Source organism: Rhinolophus hipposideros (genome assembly GCF_964194185.1).
Source record: "Rhinolophus hipposideros genome assembly, chromosome: 7".
Lineage (NCBI taxonomy): Eukaryota > Metazoa > Chordata > Mammalia > Chiroptera > Rhinolophidae > Rhinolophus > Rhinolophus hipposideros.
Genome location: NC_138053.1, coordinates 42,844,963 through 42,866,687, shown reverse-complemented (window position 1 = coordinate 42,866,687; position 21,725 = coordinate 42,844,963). Strand labels below are relative to the sequence as shown.

Genomic DNA, 21,725 nt, shown 5'->3' with positions numbered 1-21,725 from the left:
CACTAGTTTTGTCTGACGGTGTGAGAAAGTCGTGAAGGGATCTTTTCTTCCAGATGGTGTTAAATTCAGCTGCCTTTTTAACATTGGCCTTGCACAAGCAATCTGCTGCTCCCCTTTCACAAAGACTGTGCTTGGTTCCCACTAGTTAACATGCATACTCACGCAACCTGCAACTTCACTCCAACTGTTTTACAATGCAGTGGTATGCTAAATAAACTTGATCCGGTTTCTGCCAATGTTAAAACTAGCTTTCAAAGAACTACTTAACTGATATTTACACTTCTTTTGACTTAAATGTACATGCCTTTGGCATATTTCAAATTTCAAAGAAATATCACCTTATTATAAGGTCATTGTAGAGATTACCTCAGACACCCTCCAGACCCATGCTCAGATACAGTCTCTCTCTTAAACACACACAAATAAAACAAAATGTCAAAAGTTTGATGCGCAATAGAAAAAAAATTGGGGCATGTTGCAGCAAGAGCAGTGGAACAGCAAAAAATAAAATGAAAATAATAACATTGAAATGTATTTTTATTGATCAATACGTCATGTAACATTAGTATGATACAAAGCAAGTTTGATATGACAATGGCAAACACATAATTATAATATTGTTTATTTTCCTTAGATGCTATTTTTAACATATTTACATAAAAGACCGAGATGTAGGCAAAAGCTTCAGTAATTTGACTCCATTGAGTGCTTTCAGTAAACAATAGGTTTCCCCAGCAAACATCTTATTGCCTTAATTGAACCTCCTTGAGAAAGAAAACCACACACTTTGTAATGTAAATGTTAATTGTAGTAGACAATGGGTCTAGGTAAATAGCACCCCTGGACATGAAGTAAATGAAAGGAATACAGGCACTTAACAATAAAAGGTTGTTTGCACAAACAGTGCTTCAAATGTAAATAAACAAGGGTCTTCTCAACGGTCACTACAGTAGTAAAACTTTGGCACGTGTTCAGCAGCCAAATTGAGAATTTACTTTAATAAAGTCTCTCAGAGTTTCTAACTGAAACCATCAGTGGTTTTATAGGCTTATCCAGTCTGAAGTCATAAAAGGAGTTGGAAAAGTGTACTGCTTTTATAGAAAAAAAATGTATATTTGGGATTTTCAGTAATCTAGGCCACATGGAAGGTAACAGGCCATTTTGGGCATTTTTCTTATTGCAATGCTTGTATTTAAGTACCTATGCAAATGTTTGCTTAGTGACACTGGGAAACTGTGAGGACTTTTATGAAAAGATTACTGAGGGGACCTTCAAGGAGCCAGAGTTTCTGCTAAGCATAGTCACTTTTAGATTAAATAAAGATGGCTCTTTAGAACACCTCTGGCCGGGGCTATACCAAAACAACCTTTTACCATATTGTTACTGTAATCAACTTTCCATAGGTTTATGATTTTACAGTTTCACTGCCAGTGTGTCTACTAGAAAAATTAGGCCAAGTTCCTAGGTATGTTAAGAGGTAAACAGGCTGATGAAGTGATGATAATGTCTGTTATATAGAGATATGAATTTTTAAATATAACTCACCCAAAACAAAAGCCAAAAGGTGGTCACAAGGCCAAAAGTATGTACTGAGAATTTGACTTGAGGTGCAAGCAGTAATGGGAATCTTGGAACTGCTGTCTACTAGCTTTCCTTAAATATTGAAAATCTCAATCAAAGAAGGGAGCCAAACTTAATTGTGGCCAGATTAAACAGAGGTTACAAAATTAACAGAAACAGACAGTATGCAGCAGCTACAGACCAGTTGGTGCTGCTATTTGGAAGGCTGCAGATGGCTGTGGGTGGGAAATGCCTCTACTTTCTTAAGCGATGGAGATGAGTATGGTGTGTGCACTTGATGTTTTTTTCATACCCTCACCCCCCAACAGGGCTGTCTGTCATAGGCTGCCGGGCCCGCTTTACCACTTGCCCCCGAGCGTGGGAATCGGAGCGTCCTGCCGTTCACATCTCCTGCATTCCGTTTAGCGGAATCAATTAGGCAAGACAGACCCTCAGATTCCCCACCCCCTTTCCATTTTTGTCAGGTCTATATACGTCCTAATTATTTCAGTTTGGGATGCCAGAGCTGTTTCCTGGATAGACCTGATCATCCTTAAACAAAAAGAGAGGAGGCGCACACGTGGGTTGTGGCGTAAATGTCACTTTCATTTCCAATGCTAGGCGCAGAGTAAGACAGAACATTTTTTTAACACTTTGACAAGAGGGGAGGCGATCTCGTCTCCATCATGTCTTTCTGCTTCAGTAGCTTCCTCAAGGAAACCCTCTTGGAACAGAGAAGCATCTGTCCTTGTATTTTGAATAGAAGAATAAAAATCAGCCTTTGCTTTTTTTTTTTTTTTTTTGCATTTTCCCTCCTAGCTCTATGTCCTCAGTAGATACAAATTATTAACCTTCCGATATAAACTTTTCTGAGAGTCTAATTTCATATCATTTGACATACACCCGCAAATACATGTGGTTTCCAAGCATAATCTTAATTTTTTTCCAGGGAAGAGCCTCAGAACACCCTGAGTCTACATATTATGGAATCATTTTTTAAAACTAGGTACCAGTCATCTCTACAACAGCTTTCTAAAAAAAAAAATCCTTCTCATATTTAAACTTTTGTCTTAAAAAAAGTATGTAGGACAAACTGCACATGCCTCTTTACTCATTAGCACTACACAATTCTTTGCAGCTTTAACAACCACTCTCGAAGAATCTGGCACCTTTATATTTTGGTATATGTATGTCACTTAATTTCTTCTAATCCCACCTTTAATCATAAGGAAAACAAAAACAAAAACAAAGTTAGATTCAATAAGTATTCCTGACCTTTCTGGTTTTTACTGTCTCTTGGTTGTAGTCTTTCATTTTCACACGCTCCCCGGCGATCTTGAAGGAGTTTTTACTTTCGGTTATCTAGCTTTATGAAGACCAATACACTCATACAGCTAGATAACCAAAGATAACAACTCGCTTCCCTCACACACCTGTGTCTTCCTCTGGCCAGAGTCCAGATGCCGAAGTTTCTGGCAGTCCCGAAGGGTAGTCCTCTCGGACACTTGGCCGCTCTTAAGATTCCTCCTGGCATGTAAATATGACCTGGTTTCTGCTTGTGTGCGGCTAAAACATCCAAACGAGATCTGTGGCTTTCAAAGTTTATTCCGAACTTTTCTTTTCCTTCCAGCAAGTAATCTCCGGCAGCGTTAGCCAACAATTCATCTATTAATATCAGAAAATAAAACCAGCTATTAAGGTGCAGCAAGCGGTTACGACCGAGTAGTAGCATCCGTCCCTTCCGAGGCCTCTATTTGCATTGTAAATTGCTTCTTTCTCACGCCAGACTCTTTAGCCTCCCTCTATAGAGATGTATAAAAAAGCCAAAGACAATTTCCAGCGCAGGTTAAGGAGGACGGAAAAAAAAAAAAACCAAACAAAAAAAACACATCCCATTCTATAGAAGTGACAGCTGATTCGGGGATCTGCTCCTGATCCTTTTGGATTAGGCACCATGAGCTTTTTACCAAGCGGTGGCAGCTTGATTGCACATATCTTGTGTGTGTGTGTTTTGGGGGGGAAGATCCTCGATTTTCACAGGGCTTCTAGGCTGGGGAAGAGAAGAAGCCGTCTTGCTGGCATGCTGCTGCCCCCGGTCTGAAAGAAGGAGAAAAGGGCCATCATTGGAGGGGCTTTCACTGCCAAATTGCGGACCAGCCCGGCAAGGTCAAAGGTTCGAGACCGCAGGAGACCACGGTAATGATGATGTCATGAGAAATCTCAAGTACATGGTTATTGATATGCGTCAGTGATCAGCCGACTGCCCCAAGCCTGCAGCCCGGGCAGCGGCAGCCGCAGCATTGCAACAAGCCCTATTTTCTCAATCAACATCTCTTCCGCTAGCACTACGGACTGCTGCTGGAAAAGCAACCCGCGGCCTTTTACCTCCTTGGTGCTAGTGGAGATCGCTCTAATATCCAAAGACTGGAAGAAATCTCTCTCTAAGGACAGATAAAAGCATTTCAGATCTGGGGAACGTCTTTGCCTGAATTTCTCTTCTGGCAGATTGCATGGGCAAGCAGATGAAAGGCACTTTGCTGTTGCATAAAGCAGGGCCTTGCTTTCTGGGGCTGGAACCAGCTCTGTATTACGCAGTGAGTCGATGTGTGATTACATTGACAATTTGCTCTGGTGGTGTGTTTTTAATGGCTTCACAGCTCACACATGTTTTCTATCTGTGTACCATGGCGATAGGGCAGCGTATTTTGTTCTGTAAGTTCAAAATGAATGTCCTAAGCAAGCCGACTTCATCCTGGTTTTTAAAAAATGACTCTCTCAACAGGGGGTGTGCCATAGAATGAAACACAGGTAAACACTGCTGCAATAGTTTCTAATGTTGTACACAACTCTGCTGTAATAAAAATGCTGCACCTTTGTCTATAGTTTCACACATCAATTTTCATACAGAAGGTCAAAATGTACTAGTTTTTCTTATGAAATTATGAAAATCGTATTGCTATCACATGAAAAAGACAGGTAAAACACCTGGATGTTAATAGCATAACTCCACCCCCACGCTCCCCTTCCCCACACCCACCCTTCTTCTATTTAGAGGGGAATATTGTTTAATTAGTTAGCCTCATTCCTTTTCTTAGGACTTTTCAAAGTATGACTATGATCACTTAAAAGAGCTCTTCTTACTGAGTAATCTATGCCTAACTCATCTATAATATGCACCATTCTAATACTCAGATGCCTCTCAACATAACAGGTAAAGTATACTCCACATAAGATGCACATTCACTATGGGTGAACTTTATGGACTGTTTTCCAAAATTATGAGTTATGTTTGGTGATGTTACTATTTTTAAAATATGTGCTACAAGAGAATGTCATAAATCTTCATATTCATTTCACACATCCCTAGTTTATCACAATACTCTCATTTCTATAGGTAAACTATTTTCCCCAATGACTAAAACACTTTCAGAATTAATATACACTCTTTCATTGATTCAGGAATTTATTCATTTAAGACATGAGTGTGAATATGCTTACTAAATTACATACAGTGCACACATGTAAATCCTACTGAAAGGACTGAGAAGTAAAGAAAACTAGAATTGCTAAGAAAAGCCCCCAATCAAGAGTACAAACAACAATATTACACCAATTAAAGATATGATTTAATAACACGGATGCCAACTTTTCCCTAGATTTTTTATTAATTTACTTTTTTGGTAACCATTCTTGTCCTGATTATTGAGAAAACACTGTGCTATGGAAATCACTCATCTATTTTTCTTATCACATTTAGGTACAGAACTGTGATCAGAAATGGCCGTATTGGGAGATATATATATATATGTATATATATATATATGTGTATATATGTATATATATATGTATATATATGTATATGCACACATGTATATATGTGTATACATATATGTATATGTGTATATATACACATGCATGTGTATATATACATGTATGTGTATATATACAAGCTACATGCATATATGCATATATGTATGTACATATGTATACATGTGTGTGTATATATATATATATATATATATACAAACTACAAATTAATTCAGAGAAACATACTCCTATAGAGTTACTGTTCATTCTTGAACTATGAGGCCACAACATAAATTACTACTGGATAAGAATTGAACATATCACTGAAGAACATGCCAGTTTTGACATTATGTAAAACCCTAATGAGCTTTGCTGCCTCGGAAGACAGAGTATTTTGGTCTTGCTTTTGAAGACCTAGAAGCAAAATCATTAGTGAATTGGCATGTACTACATAAAGCAAGCATATGATCAGATCAATTCAATTGCTTAAGTCAAAACCCCAAGAAATGCCAGATATTTTTAGCATATCGTTTTGCTTTATGTATGTCTGGGTGGGGAATGGTGAAAGTAGAGATATGTGATGCATGTATGTCTGTGTATCACCCACATATTTGTGTGGATTTGCAAATTAATGTGACTACATCTCCCCATTTATCAATTAAATTCATTTTAGAGCCCAAGTAACTATCAGGAAAGCCAAGACATTGAAAATTTGAGATGCTTCTACAATTAGAAGCTACAGAAAATACTGTCTTAAAATAGCATATTCTAAGGCAATGCCACATAGTCATATCAACTGACTCCAGGACTGGCCCCCATGCCTGTCACATATACTGTAGATTCATTCATTATGAGAGCTCCCAACAGTGAAAATAGTTAACATAATGATTATGGGCAGTTTGTTCATTAACCATATAGCCAATTAAATATTTTGCTTCTCCATCATCTTTCAAGATATGGAGAAATAAAAGATATATAGCAAGGTTTAACACTGAGCACTTGATTATTTTGAATATTGCCAAGGTTTATATCATGGTTTATCATATACATTTCAAGGACTGTATTATTATCTATGATGTGAGACAAGTTGAAATAATTATGCTCTAATGATTCCTAGCAATGTGTGCCATACATTGTTAGGAGAAACTATTACCACCTACATATTTTTATTCCAGATACTTTTGTTTTTCAAAAAGCTGTTTAACTGAGCTACAGAATACCCTTTTTGAAATCTGCATATTGAAGGATATACTGAATTCAAATGGTTTGCCTATTCATTCTCTAATAAATTCCCATTAATGGCCAATAGGTTAGGACGTGATGGTCATGCTTGTTTTCTAATCTTTTTATAGGTCTCCAGATGGCTGAAACATGAATTGAAACATACTGGTTTTCTTAGGAATAAACAATCTCTGCTTAAGTTAAAAGTGAAAAGTTATGATGCTCCACATATTTGGATCAGAATCATGTAAAAGCAAATACATCAGATTTGCCACTAATATTTAGAACACCTCTCTGAATCCTATTAACACTACTTCAGAGTATGTAAAAAATTGGTCTATGACCAAAATCGTTTTTAATATTGTGTGTGCATGATTGTCATGCATGTAAACTACAGTCCACTAATACAGTCAAGACTACCATTTTCTACAAAAAACCATTTAATTTAGGGCAATCTGTATAGTTCAGGCAAGGTACTTGACTGGCTTACTTTCTAATAAAAGTCTCTTATTGTTTCTTCTGTGTTCCAAATTCTTTTTTATAGGCAGTTACAGGTTATGTTTACATTATCTGCAATATATAATTTATAAAAGCTACCTATGGGAAAAAACTGCATATATGGAAACTTAGATTTTTCTGTAATTTTATCTATTGCATGAACTGGAAGATACGCAATAAATGCACTACAGGCCTGCCACCCAGTAAATAATATTCTATTTTGATTTTGTACATCACTTTGATTTTATCAAATGTAAATTTTAAAATTACCTTTGGTTGGTTGGATTGTCTTTTCATTTTATACTTCTTTGTAGACTCATCTGAAAAACAGTCAAGAAAACAAATGATTACTATATATATATATGTATATGTATATACATATATATATATATATATATATATATATATATATATATATATTCATGTCTAGACTTGGCTTCATTTAAAGTATTGCAATTACAATGATTTTTAAAATGCCAAGAGATTCCAGAAAACCTAGTACAATGTACCCTGGTCTTCAGCACCTACAGGGTTAAATATGCTAATTTGCATTTAAATGGAGACACGAAAGATAATGGAAATGCAAAATATGCAGAATCTGGAGGGGCTTGGAAATTAATTTTTTTCTTTCTTCTTTTATTTTTAGCTTGGAAGGAAGAGGGACTCGAGAAAAATTATGGATTTGAACATTGTAACCTGCCATACAAAAGAGGAGGGAGAGTTATTCCATGTAAGAATTTTAAGACTGGAACAAGTTGTATTTTCTAAATGTTTGAGAGACTAAATTTCCAGGCCCTTCAAACAATGGGAATCCCTGGATAAATATCTAATCCACTAGAAAGATGCAAATAGTTTACTGTAAGGCCACAGCACGGTGAGATGTGCATTCATATCTGTGTCTCCTGATTGGCTATTTCCTCCAGTAAATCAATGAATAATGTAAAACCTGATTGCTGTAAAGTGGTGGATTTTTTATTCCTTTGCCCCATCCCCCATGACTGTATATTTAAGAAGTCTTACACTCCTGAAAATAGGTTGCTTTTCTTTTGTGATTTTTTAATGCTTATTGTTATTTTGGAGTGGCAGGGTGGGGCTATTGGTTTTGCAAAATGAAAGTACTGCACTGGTTCAATTATGCTGACTATGGAGCTTGTTTCCCGGGACAGCACCCTAATTACTGATACCAAGATGAGGAAGGAGGTGACGGGCAGAGGTGGGCATTAGGAGAGGGAGGAAACTGGATTCGACCCTCTGTTCTGGGCCCAAGGCAGCCACAGCTCCAAAAGAGCCCCCGGCCGTGGCCGTGACTTGACAGGGCCTCCGGTCTAACTTCTGATCAATTTCACTGCTGCCCTGACCCCTCAAGACAGTCCTCCATTCAAGCACCGCGGGTATAATTGCAAGAGAAAACGCCGCAGACTCTAACGCAAGTGCATTGCCTGGGTTCCCACTGCCCCGGGTTCCCTCAGACAATTCTAGGCCACAGAAGGAAGGTCTTGCCTCCCTCAGTGGGGTCTAGGCTTCAAGCAAACCGCAGAGACCCGGCTATGCTACGACACCAGAATCTCCAAGTCCCAATAACTAACCCCGATGCATCTTGATGAATCTGAACTTGGGATAACCCGGTAAAAGCGGCCCCTCGCCTTCCGGAGTCCAAAAAGCAAAGAGAAAAAGGAAATGGAAATCCACCAGGTCTAGTTAGCTACTGTACATAAGTTTCCGCCAATTCCAATCAGACCCTCACATCTTTGCCAGGTAATTGCAACTTTGAGGTTGTTAAAAGAATTATTCAAGATGCGAATCCTAAATCCAGGAACGCAAAACACAACCGTATCTGGCTCTAGTTTAAGAGGGAAAAGTCCCACCACCAACAACACAAAATTACATACAAAATTCCCTTTTCCAGCACGAAATTTTCCTGGCTGCTCTCTGCATTTGGGGGTCAGGCCGCTGGATAATTAACAGTCCTGGCTCAAACAACTCTCGAGATCAACAGGTTTAGCATCTTCGACACACAATCAATTAGCTGAAACAAACCCGGGACTGGCCCTCAGAGCAGCTCGCAGCGGGGCTCTGCGGGCATCGACTCGCGGCTAGGTGAGGAGCGCCGGCGCGGAGCTGCGGCGGGCAGTGATGGCCCCGCGCCGCTGGCAGAGTTGCCGCCTGCGGGCCGCCACGATACTCACTTGCTCTCCTCCCTGCGCTAGGCAGTGTTGCCACCCAAATCCAACTGGGCAGGAATCAAAGCGCGGGCCAGAAGACAAGATCCAGAGTCACAGGGCGGCCGCAGTACACAAACAGGCTCATTTCGGCGTCTCAAAAAAAGAAAAAAAAAATTCAGATCATCCCTCTCCTGAGCACATTTAAAACTGCCGCTCAATTCCACACGGTGATTCTTGCTTGATTGGGTCTAAAATAGTTTAAATGGATCTTCCCTTCTGGGAAGGGAGAGAAGGGCGCAAAAGACGAAGGAAGAAAAAAAAAACCCAACTTTTCCCCCCCACGCCAGGCACTTGCTCCCTGAACCTCGGAGTGGAGAGTGAAGTGGTGTGTGCGAGGCTCGGCAAGTTTTTGGGGGGGCTGTCCAAGGTCTAGTCCAGCCCCCTCTGCCGAGGAGGACGTGCTCTGAAACTCAACCAATTTCCCCACTGCTTTTGTTACTGATGAACTGAAGCCCTATTGTTCATCCATTGCCACGGTCTTTTTCAGTCCCCACACTACGTTCTGCGTTGCCAGAGATAATGAATTTGCACCCAAACCTCTCATAGTCCCCTCCTGACAGACGGAACAAATTAGAAATGTCTCGCCTGAAGGAGGGCAATGGCTACATTTTCCCATTGTAGGATGCAAAGCACACATTTCTTTGGAAACTTCTTTTGCCTTTTCTACCTTTTATTATCTTCTCCTTCTGTTTCTTTTTTCCTCCAGTTTTTTTCTCTTGATTTCTTTAGACTCCCCCTCTTTTCTCTTTTTTTAGGAATAGACCTATCTTGTTTTTCCAATGCACCAGTTTATGTAACTTGTGGATCTTTTCTACCTTCTTTCCTTCTTTCCTCTCCTTTCTTTTTAAAGGACCCCCTTTGCAATTTTATTTACAAACTTGGAGAATGACCTTTTGACTTGCAGACTTTTTTTTTTAAGAAAGGTCTTTTGGTTCAAGTCCCCCTTCCTCACTCCTCACTCCTCCCCTTTTTTGTTGTGGTCGTTCAATTTGTTTGGCTAAAGACAAGCAATAGATTATAAGGATTTTTATTCGTTTAACTCCAGAGCTATATTCAAAGGGTACCAGGGACGCGCCATAGGAATTATCTATTTGAGGGGGAAGAAAAAGCGTGTGTGTGTGTGTGTGTGTGTGTGTGTGTCTTCGTTCCAGGGAAAGAGGCAGAGAGATGTGGGAGGGGTGGGTGGGAGTGTGCAGTGAGAGAATGGTGGGGGCCCTGAGGGGAAGGTGGGCTTCCTACAACACGATCTGGAAGACTGTCGGGGGGTGTAGGCGCGAGAGGGTGGGTGCAACAATCCGTCTCGCGGAGATCGGATTGCACCCCTGGGCCTGTTCGCGCGCCCCAACCAACCACTGCCTGGGCACGGGTGTCTACGCGCGCGGGCGCTCGTTCCGAGCCTGCGCGCGTGCGACCGGTGACGGGAGGTGGGGGGCTGTAAAAATTCAGATGAGTGGCCCGTATGTAAATGCGGCCGGGGGGAGCGGGGAGGCAGTAATGAGAGCCGCGGGCTCGCAGCCCCGCCGGCGGCCCCCAGCTTTCCCGCCAAGTGCAGCCGGAGGACAGCCAGGCGTGTCCTTGGCGGGAGGGCCCCCTCCCGCCGCGCGAGTCCGCCCCCGCTTCTCCCCCCCCACACACACACACACCCGCGCACAGCGCACACTCCCCTCGCAGGCGTGGGGCTCGGTAGCCACGAGTGTGTCTGGAAAACAAAGCTAGGGCTGCGAGGTGGAACGAAGAAACGGCAGCCTCGGCGGCCAAGGGCAGGACTGGAAAGCCGACACCGCGGCCTCCGGCACCCCTTCCTTGTGAGTCCGCGGCTCTGCCCTCCGCCCCCGGCTCCGCAAGGCCCCCGCCCAGAAGAGTAAGGACCATGTCTTAGCTGCCTAGGAGAGGGTGGCGAACTGATGCGGGGGTAGATGTGCACGAGGAGGTGCCAGGAGCCCCTGCCTGGTGCGCGGGCACGCACACGCTGGCGCGCCGGGCCGCGGAGGGGAAGTCTGAAGGCCTCCTTGCAGCGCAGCCTCGAGCCGCCACCTGCTCGCCCAGGCTGTTGAGCTCCAAGTGAAAAACACACCGGGCTAAATCAGGCACGGCAGCCCCGGAGCTGCGGTCACGGAGCACCTCAAGCCCCCACCCCCACCCCACTCACCAGACAATGTAATCGGAAAGGCCTGGCTGTTCAGAGGGAGCCTGCTCTGACCACCTCTACCCTCATACCCCCTTTTCAAATGGGTGAAACTCGAACTCCAGCCCAGGAGTTCTGGCCTAGATATCCCCGCAGATAAGTCCCAGAGGTGGCAGTGGAGAGACACAGATCTCTCATCTCGCTCACAGCGCCTGCCTCAGTGTGCACTCCAACCCGAGCACCTCCCCAACACACACACACACACACACACACCCGCGCGAGACACTCCCATCACATTAAAACGCACGCTAATGGCACGGCTGTTAATGAAGCCGACGCGCATAATGATTGCACAGGTAAGCAGGTACCGAAACGAGAAGCCCCCCGCAGTCGACTGGGTGGTTTACCTCTCCCTACTGGAAACACGTATAGCTTAACGTGTTTTGGGGGTGATTTGCTGTTGTCTGAGGTCTCCCCCTCCTCTTCTTGTGGAAAGAAGCCAAAAAGAAAAAGAAAAAAGAAAAATCATGTTCCATTGTCAGTCTTCTTTCTGATAAGCTACCGAGTACTGGTCTAAAACATTTGGGGACTTGATTTGATTTGTTATCTGTTGTCTTTGATTTGTTGTTTTGGAGTGTATTGTTTTCTGAGGGAAGCAAAAGAGCGTGTATTTGGTGGGGCTGGAGGTACAGGACGAGAGCCTGCGGGTGCGGTCGGAGGGCTGGCGAGGCTGGAAGCCAGGCAGTGGCGAAAGAAGGCGGCAGCTCATCCTCCCGGGGGGTTGGTACCGGCCCTCTTGGCCCCCTCGGGCCTGAGCGCGGCCAACGCCGCTGCCGCCGCCGGCACTAGCGGGCTCCACCGGCTGCCGTTCCGTGTTTTCCCCCATCCCGGCTTCACGTTCAAGGTTTAGCTGCGAGGTCACGTCCATTGACGTCAGCTCCCTGTCTCCCTCTACGTCCGGCTACATTTACATACATCAAGGAAATTAGGGCATTAAAAAAATATGCAAATCCTGAGCGAAGAGGAGCCGGTGCATTCCTGGCGCGATCGCCTTTTATTGAAGCTTTTAATTAAAGGGGCTAGTTGGCGAGCCCGTGAAACAACCGCCAAAACCCCCAAAAGAGAAAAATAAACGCTGTAGCCTTCGGGAACGGTTGTTTCGGCTCCTGTTCTGTGGGCGGCTGAGGACCGCCGGCTGCCGGGCTCGGAGAAGAACAGGTTAGAGGAGGCAGCTCCAGCCCATGCATAATCAGGGCTCCGCGGCGCCTCCATTCTTTCCTCCTCCTCCTTCTCTCCTCCTCCTGCTCTCCTCCTCCTCCTCCTCCTGCTCCCGCTCCTGTTGGTTCCAGCGTGTATTATTTTTAATACTGATGCATATGTAAAGCTATATTTGCATTTTCTAATCGCGAAAAGTTCAGGTTGTATTGTTTTATTGATTCTCCCCTCCCCATTTTTTTTTTTTTTTTGCTATCTTATGTCTGTCTCTCCTATCCCTTTCCGTCTTTTTTAAATTTTATTTTATTTTATTTTTGGCGAGTGTCTGCTGCTGTCTCTTGCTAGATAATATGCAGTTGCCTCCCTGCTTCTATTTATTTAAGGCTCCAAATATGCACATCTGTCATGTATGTAATGCCAGCTGTATAACCTCCTGGTTTGCTCGTAAAAGAAAAGACACGTTTTATTCTTTCCTGACATAGTCCCTTGATGGACTGTAATGCCCATCTTTCAAGGTTCAAAGTTTGATTGTCTAATTAACTTCAGATTAGCAAAAACACAGTTCGGGCCAGCGCATTTGAGATTAATGTATGTATAAAGGGAAGTGACTCCAAAGATTTCTAAAGAATTTTTTTGTGTTGATTAACTGAAATGTGCGGCATTCACTGCCCTATTGCTTTCTAGCATTTCTTATTGCAAAAAAAAAAAAATCTATTTTAAAATGTGTAGACACAGCAACGGACACAGTCTTCTGCAAGGAAGACATTTTCAACCATGTTGTATGTTGTACCTTATCTGCTGAATTTGAAATTTACTGAGTTTCTTTTTTATCTTAATATGGCTGGAAGCAAGGCACATTATCTTGATTTAAAAGCATCCTTAATTCCTGAGTTTGAAATGAAAACAAATAAACAAAATAGTTGACTATATGAAGCCAGTTGATTTGCTCTAAAATATACAGGCCTTGAGTTAAATTTCAAGCAATGGTAATCTTGTTCATAGAGTACGATTTTCCTTCCTGGCTATATATCTATTCCGCACAATGGCTTTTGAAAAAACATATATGTATAAACTGCACTTTTAAAATTACCCCAAAGCTATTATTTTTAAAAAGACTGAATCTATAATTGCATAGCCACAAAGAACAGCAAATATGCACACATGCAGCTTATTCAATTAAATAAGTCCAACTACATGCACAGGTAATTAGTTTTCTTATGAATGACTTACCTGCACAGATACTCAGGGCAAGACCCAGCCTTCCCCATCGCTTTCACGTATAAATATTCACATGTATTTTCCCTCATTTTAAACCTACAGCTGCATGCCATCTTTCATACTGGACTATCCAGCATCCATTTTTAGCAACCCTTAATTCTTATGGCATTTCCAGCCTTATCTCTGGCTGTAGTTTTTCCAGCCTACACCAAAGTGCTCATGATATGTCACTCAATAAAAAGTGGTCAGATGGCTGCAAGTAAAACATTAAAAAACGGAAATACACTCATCCCTTAGGTTCTCCCTTACCTTGCCATATATAGCAAGATTACCTTTTCTAAAGTACATTTTCAGCACATTCTATGAATAGTTGCAGGATTCCATAACTGATTGCAGAATTGCCGGTTTCTGGGGGGCACCTGCCTGAGTGAAACAATTCATCAGGTTAACTGTCTCTTCGAGTTTGGCTGCAATTCAGTGGTGCGTGGCGGTTTGTTCCTGCCTAGATTCTGGCACATACCTGCCCGCCTTTATGCAGGGATGAGGACAAACAAACCGGCCACGTTGCAGGGCACAGAGTGGCAGTGCATATAGTTAGATGGTAGTAGCAAGGAATGTGTGCATGTACGGATGTCTGTGCATGCATGTGTGTTTAGACGCGTGTGCGTGTGCGCGCGCGCTGTGTGACAAGGGACACAGAGAGGAACACCTCATATCTGATCTCTCTGTAATCTCCTTTTCTATTTCTAATCTCCCTCATTGGCACATGGTAGTAACCTGAAGCATCTGAACCGTCACCGTCATTGCCGTGTGCGCGCTGCGGCTTACCCTGGGGGCCCTTGGCTCGGTGGCTCGTTGGTTCGGTGGGTGTTGTGTCGGAGGGTGGGTAGCGCCGCTGCCGCCGCCGCCGCGGGTCCGGGTGCTCTGTCCCAGCCCCGCAGCCGAGCGCGCGGTGCCGGAGCCCCCTCCCACCCCGCCCTCACCCCCATCCTCCCCTCCCCGCCCCTCGGCGCCTCCCCCCATCCCCCCACCCCCCGCCCAGCATTACCATACGGAGGCCGAGTCCCTGCGAATCACAGCGGCAGCGGGCGGCATTTGAATAATCCCCGCAACCCGGCGCAGACCCCAACTCCTCCGCCAGCAACGTGCCCTCCACTGAGGGCCACAACTCCAGCGGGTAACCTGGCAGAGGCCGACACCTCCCCAAAGTGCTTTGGGCTCTCAGGAGAGAGGGTGTTGGACCTCTCACTTGCTACTTTTACATTAACTTGACAGATAGGATCAGACAATAAATTGGGGGGGGAGACAGAGATAAGCACACAGAGAGAGGGGAAGCGGGAGGGGAGAGAGAGAGAGAGAGAGAGAGAGAGAGAGAGAGAGAGAGAGAGAGAGAGAGAGAGAGAGAGAAGAAGAAGAAGGAGGAGGACGAGGAGGAGGAGGAGGAGGAGGAGGAGGAGGAGAAGGAGGAGGAAGAGAAGGAGAAGGGAAAGAGGAAGAAGAGAAGAAAGGAGAGGAAGAAGAGGAGGAAAGAAGAGAAGAGCAGTATGGAGAGGAGGGCAAGAGGGGGGAGGAAAGGAAGACAGAGGCCAAGGAAAGGGGAAGAAAGTGGGAGAAAGAAGCCCAAAGGGTTGAGTGAGAGAAAAAAATGGGGAGGGAGTGGGGGACCGATGGGAGGGGGCGAGATAACCAAATATATGAATTTGGACTTTCCAAGCTAAAAATACTACCTCTCTGAACTTCACAACCTCCAATTAGACACGTGTTTCACTCCCCTCTCACGTCACTGAATGATTAATTTGCCGTCTCAATCAGAAATAATTACTTAGAATTGTATAGCAGATATAGGATTTAGCGGAAAGTAACCAAATTTGTGGAACATAGCAAAAGGAATGACATTTAAAGACGATGGTCACCTCACGTTAAAAATTTAAGACTTGCCTTGAAGACCCAAGCACTTGCCCAGCATTGTCCTCCGAGATAGCGAGACCCAGGTCCACAGTCAGAAACAAGAAGTGTTCCAAAATATTTCGGACTTAAATAAGACTTTTTCTTTCTTCCTCTTTGCTATTTGATTATTACGTTTTCCTTCTTCCCGAATTAAGTTTACCAAAAAAAAAAAATAGCGATAAAGTGTGGGTTTTATAAAGAATTTACTAGAAAATGTCCCCACATTTTAATCGAAGATATGATTTTAAACGTTAGTTTAAATACAGAGCCAGTTCCATTTTGCATACTAACTCTTTCAATAATAACTCCAAGTTCTCAATTTAGCGTTTTCAACGCGTCCCCCCCCCCCTTCCTATGTTCAAATCCGAGCGGTGATTTCCTTGTACAAAACAATCAGAATCATAATAAAATCTCCAGTTACCTATAGGATGTACTCATTGTAAATGTCCCTCTCGGTATTCGTAAGCCAAAACTCCCTCCTTTTGAGACACACAAAAAGAACGCTTCTGATTAATAATCTCTTACACGGCACACAGTGGCCGAAGGCAAGGAGCCGCAGGACGCCAGAGAAGGGGGTGGAATTCTCGATACCTAGAACTTCAATACAGGTTCTAAAGATGTGCTAACTGCGAGGTTTATGAAGGAGCATAATACTTGCAAAGCAATACTTTCGGGGAAGACAACCACATCCAAATACTGACTTCTTTCTGGGCCGGGGGAGGAGGGCAGTCGCGGTTACCGGCATCGCTGCGTGCAGATGAGTGTACAAGATGGTATGAAGCTAAAGCATGTGACCAGGCCCAGGTTTCTCTGTCTCTCTCTGTCTTTCTGTCTGTCTCTCTGTCTCTGTCTCTGTCTTTGTCTCTCTCTCTCTGTCTCTCTCTCTCTGCATTGAAACCAATTTTTTGTGTGGCTAGCTCTCACGAAGCTGGGATTTCAACCTCTTACTTATATTTAAAGACAGTGTGGAGTCCGAGAGGAATTTCCCAGCTCGGGATTTTACTAGGATATCCCAGTTGCCAATCACTACCCACAGCAAGTGAAGAGAAGAGAAAGGAGGGATAGTTGGTGGCTTGGAGCTGCTTCCGTCGGGGTTTCGAGTTTCGCCCCAACAGACCCATCTCTTCTTTCTCTCTCCGTGGGCGCTACCTTAGGCCGGACAGTGTTGCTGCGGTCCTGGCCAGGTGAGCGAGGGAATGGTCCCGATGGACAGTCCCGGTGGACAGCGACCCTCTCTCAGGAGGTCTGTGAACCCGCCGGGTGCCGAAGGCTGGGTGGCGCCGGGACACAGCGCGGGCTCCGACTCCGGCCAGCAGGGGAACAGCGACACCTACTGGCCGCGCGGGCACCGCTTCGGGGCCGTCGGGGCGGCCCTGGGCTGGGGAGCGGATGGGCACCGACTTGGAAGGCCGAAAGAATTTGAGCCCAAGGCTGGGCCCGCTGGTCTGGGCCTCGCCTGTCCCCGGAAAAGCAAAGCCTCTGCTTCTAGAGATCCTTAGGTCTCTAGTTGTATGGGACTGAACACTCACGGGCACACACGCCCTCCAGCCCGAGTCTATTTCTTCTGGTGAACCAGAGGACCCGTAGATGCAGTTGGCCACCACCTCATGGTTCTTTGAGAGACCTAGGCGGATGTTGAAGCCCTGACCTCTTCGGGTTCATGACCCAGGTCTCTTCTCCACCACCCCATTTCAGAGCTGACTAAAGATGGTACCTTTACAAATTAGGAAGCCAGGAGAGTTCATTATCCTCCCCTAGAGGGGAGATGTGCGAGTCAAGGACATAGACTCTTGCTGTGGCTGGTGCCAGGCACGCAGGCCCGCCGAGCCCTCCAGCTCGCCAGAATCCCGCACCTTGAGCGCACCCTCACTGCCGCCGGCGACTGAGCTTTGGTGGCTTTTCTTTAAGAATTATGATCTTAATTACACCGGAAGTAGAGGCAAATTTGGGGTCGTGGTGACAGTTTTGAGACCTAGGGCTATACACAGATCACGCTAAATGTAAACGTGAATGTTTCGATTGGGCTTCGGTTGGGAAAAGTGGGAAGGGGATGTCAGGCCAGAGAAAAACCTAGCAAGGATGAGGATGGAAAGAAACCGACTCGTGTATTACAGATTTACTTTTTCATACCAATCTTTTCTGTTCAAGCAAATAACCATTTTATATGGAAAGGAGATGTAGGTGGTCCCAGCAATGGGTGGCGGAAGAAGGGATTATCAGCCTCCTCTCCTCGCCCAGATGCCTCCGTTTCCCGTGTTGGTATCTGAGACTCACCTGGGCCTAAGAAACCTGATTGATTGTGATTCGGACGTTAATTTGTTTGAATATTAAATATATACTCCCTCTCCTAGAAAGACTGGAGTATTTGAACTAATTCGAATCCTTGACATTTTCCATTTAAAATATTACTCATTAAAAATCCCAGAATTAAATATACTTATAAACTTTTCATTGAAAGTTCGAGTTCATCTTGGAAATGATTTCCGTCAGCTTTAGATACTGGTTGAAAACTAGGGTCTAAAGTGTTTTGAGGAAAATGGGGAGGGGTGGTGGTGGTGGTGATGGTGGTAAAGGCTAAATTTTTTTCTATATGCTCTACAATTGCAGAAGTTTTGCTAATTCTTTTGTATTTAAATAAAATTGGAATCTCTTAGTACCCCTGAAGCCAAGAGTTAGATCAAGTCTCTTTCTCTCTTAATTAAAAAAATCTCTAAAATGCTCAAGAAGCTTGCTCCTTAACTAGTTTTATAAGTTTTTTTTTTAATTTTCCTGCTTGTTATACGAATGTGTTCTCATAACATATGAATTCACATCCCAGAGCAGGCCCTAAGCAGTTTGTATGATGTACAAATAAACCTGTGTTACTAATAACGAATAAAATACAGCTATATTCTAATAGCATTTATCTCAATGAACCCTGTACTCCACTACATACCAAAGTCAAATTTTCCTTGTAAAATGGAAGTCTTCACAGGAAAATGATAACAGAAAAATTAAACTACACTGGGCACACAACAAGCACTCATCAACAAAGCACAGGTCAGAGGCGTCTTTGAGTATTGAAATCACCTTGAAAAATGCAGGGGTTGAATTTTTTTTCCTTTCTTGGGAAGCATTAGGTTTCTAGAATGTAGCTTCAGTTGTGACTCAAAAATCTTAGCTAGAATGGGTTTTCATCGTTTCTTGATATTCTTTGATTTTATTGACTCTAAAAATTATTGATTTAGTATTAAAGAAAACAGAAAAATAGAATTTGTGTCAAAAATGATGGAATTTCTCTGTATACCTAACCCCCCCAGCATATTAAACCCTAATTATAGGAATGTTTCTTGATTTAGAACAGTTTCTTGATTTAGAAATTAGACCAGTGAAATTGATTCTTTCTATGCAATATACATATATGTATCTATGCAATATACATATATATGTATATATACATATACATATATATACATATATATATATATGGCTGTTATGGTGATGTGTTTGTGAAGTAAGGGTGGAGACAAGGCTTATCGTTCTATTTAGGTCTTCCTTAATATATTTCTCTTTGAATTCTCTTGTTTAGCAAGAAAATTAAGGAATGAAGACCAGTTATATTGTCATTAGTCTGTGTTCCTTTGTCACACTTGCCCTCTCTCTGGGCATGCCTGGAAGGTGTGTGTGTGTGTGTGTGTGTGTGTGTGCGCGCGTGTGTGTGTGTGTGTGTGTGTGTGTATTTCCTTTCCTCCTTGTTGAGGAGCATGAAGGAAAAAAGGGTTGCAAAGATGGAAATGTTGATCAGAAAGGCACATCATTGCCTGTGAAAACGAGATGAATACATTTGAAACCCCGCTAAATCCCAGCTAGATGGTTATCTGGGGAGGGGCGACCAGTGTGTGGTAGCTGGTAGGCTGATTGCATAAATTGCTTGGGAAGAGGGGAGAGGCTCCCTGCGTCTGGAGTGGCCTCCCTTTCAGCTGCGTTGAAATCTGCAGGGGCTTAGTGTCCTTTGGTTTAAGGGAGTAGAGCGCCAAGGACACCTGTGTGCAGCTGGTTGGAGACAGGTATGTGTGTGCAAGGATAGGCGCTTCATCAAAAATTTATTTGAAAAATTATTGGTCCTAAAATTCTGCCATGCCATCAATTGGGGTCAGGCACCAAGGTCACTAACATGTCCCAGGTTCACTCATGGACCGACGCAACATTAATGCTTTTGATGATATGAATATGGCTTCTTTCATGTCTTTGGTTCTTCATGGTACTTCGTTCTAGTGGGGCGGGGCTCTAGCTTCCCCCTCCTCCCTTTTCGCTTCCCGCAAACAAAACCATTCTACCACTTGAGCCATCTGCCGTAGGTGTAATGGATGGCAGGGGGCCGACCTAACCACACTTCAGTCTTTTTTAGGTCGTCACCGCTCTGCACCAAACAAATGAGTCCTGTTTCGCCACTAGGGTGCCGAGGTGGATGGTGGATGCCGGCCCCCGCCCCTGGCAGCATTCAGCGCTTAGAAACCTGAGCCAGCTGACAACACGCGAAACACACAGGCAGAGAGAAAACGCCAAGCCAACGCGCGCGCTCCCTCTGCCCCCTCCCTCTGTTCTCTGTACACATGGAGGACACGTACAAAGCCTTTACACATTTAAAGGCCCTTGTGACTGAATTCTTGGTTACTTATGACGGCCTTCCCCACTGCACATAGCTCCGTGTGTGTGTTCGTGCGCGCACGCGAATGTGCGTGCGTGTTTAAAACGCTTATTGGTAGGTCATCAGCAGCTGATCAGACATAGTAATCCAATAATCTTTTTGAATACATACACATTTTCGTGAAAGGTACATTTTTTTTTTTTAAGAGAAACTGTCAATTTCGTGCGCAAGGCTCGGATTCCCAATTTAGATTCCAGGGAACCGCTGAGCTGAGCAGCCCCCGCCTTGCCAAACTTTCCCTTTCCAAGGCTTGAGCGGGGTGCAAATTGTCACTTCATGATAGAGCAGGGGCTTGTTTGCACGCGGGTGTGTAAGAGGGGAGCTGTGAGAACGCTCAACATAGCGAGGGAAACCGTATAGCTGAGGCCCCCCGGTAGTCGCTTGGAACACTTGCAGGACGCACGGGGTGCCCCAGCGCGAGAGCAGTACTACATCCTCTTAGCCCCTCACTCCGGCCGGAGCCTGCCCGCCGCCCCACGCCCCCATTTTCAACATTATTTCAGTAGCCCCGGGCAATGGTGCTCACGTCTCGATCCTGGGCTATGGGCGGAGGCTGGGTCCTGCCAAGAATGGAACTCCGGTGCCCCCAGAGTACTTACCTTGAGCGAGGCCCTGGCAAACGGTGGCCCAGAGCGTCAAGTTTCCTCTCCCAGCCGTTGTGCCAGATTTCCTTCCTGCCTGCCGCTCCTCTCGGCAGACTCGTTCTCTCTCTCTCTCTCTCTCTCTCTCTCTCTCTCTCTCTCTCTCTCTCTCTCTCTCTCTCTCACACACACACACACACACACACACAAGGATTACTTGTGACTTTTAGAGGCAAAAGCTTGCTAATTCAGAGGAGAAAGAAAGGACAGAGGGTGAGGGAAGGGAGGCCGGAGGGAGGAGAGGGGGGAGCGAGTAGGAGAAGGGGGATGGAGGTGGAGAATCGGAGGTAGTGAAGGCGTAGGTAGAGGAAGAGGAGGAAGACGAGGAGGAGGAGAGTTGGGAGGGGTAGGGTGGAGTAATTGAAGATGGGCTGGGATGGGACCGCGAGGAATAAATTGCTCCCCACTCAGCTGCAGTGCGACGCCCCCAGCGTCCCGGGGGAGCCTGTGCGTCAGATAGCGGCTGGCCTAGGCGGGGCCGTACAAAAGCACCGCGGGACCCCCTTCACCGGCTTCTGTCCTGGCAGACCAAGCGCTGGACGCCGCTCCACGCTCGAACTCGGACCAAGGAGGGCTCTCCTCCG

General features: G+C 44.6%; 1 protein-coding gene across 1 annotated transcript; it reads right to left on the bottom strand.

The window, feature by feature from the left end:
• Positions 1–498: 498 nt before the first annotated feature.
• Positions 499–14,855, bottom strand: LOC308499740 (uncharacterized protein; the record flags this gene model as incomplete). Its single annotated transcript, XM_081053570.1, has 5 exons — positions 499–3,657; positions 7,357–7,406; positions 9,273–9,401; positions 11,841–12,769; positions 14,695–14,855. 2 exons carry the CDS (start codon positions 14,853–14,855, stop codon positions 12,427–12,429), a joined length of 504 nt encoding a protein of 167 aa, XP_080909696.1. The 3' UTR covers positions 499–3,657; positions 7,357–7,406; positions 9,273–9,401; positions 11,841–12,426.
• Between the last annotated feature and the right edge of the window lie 6,870 nt (positions 14,856–21,725).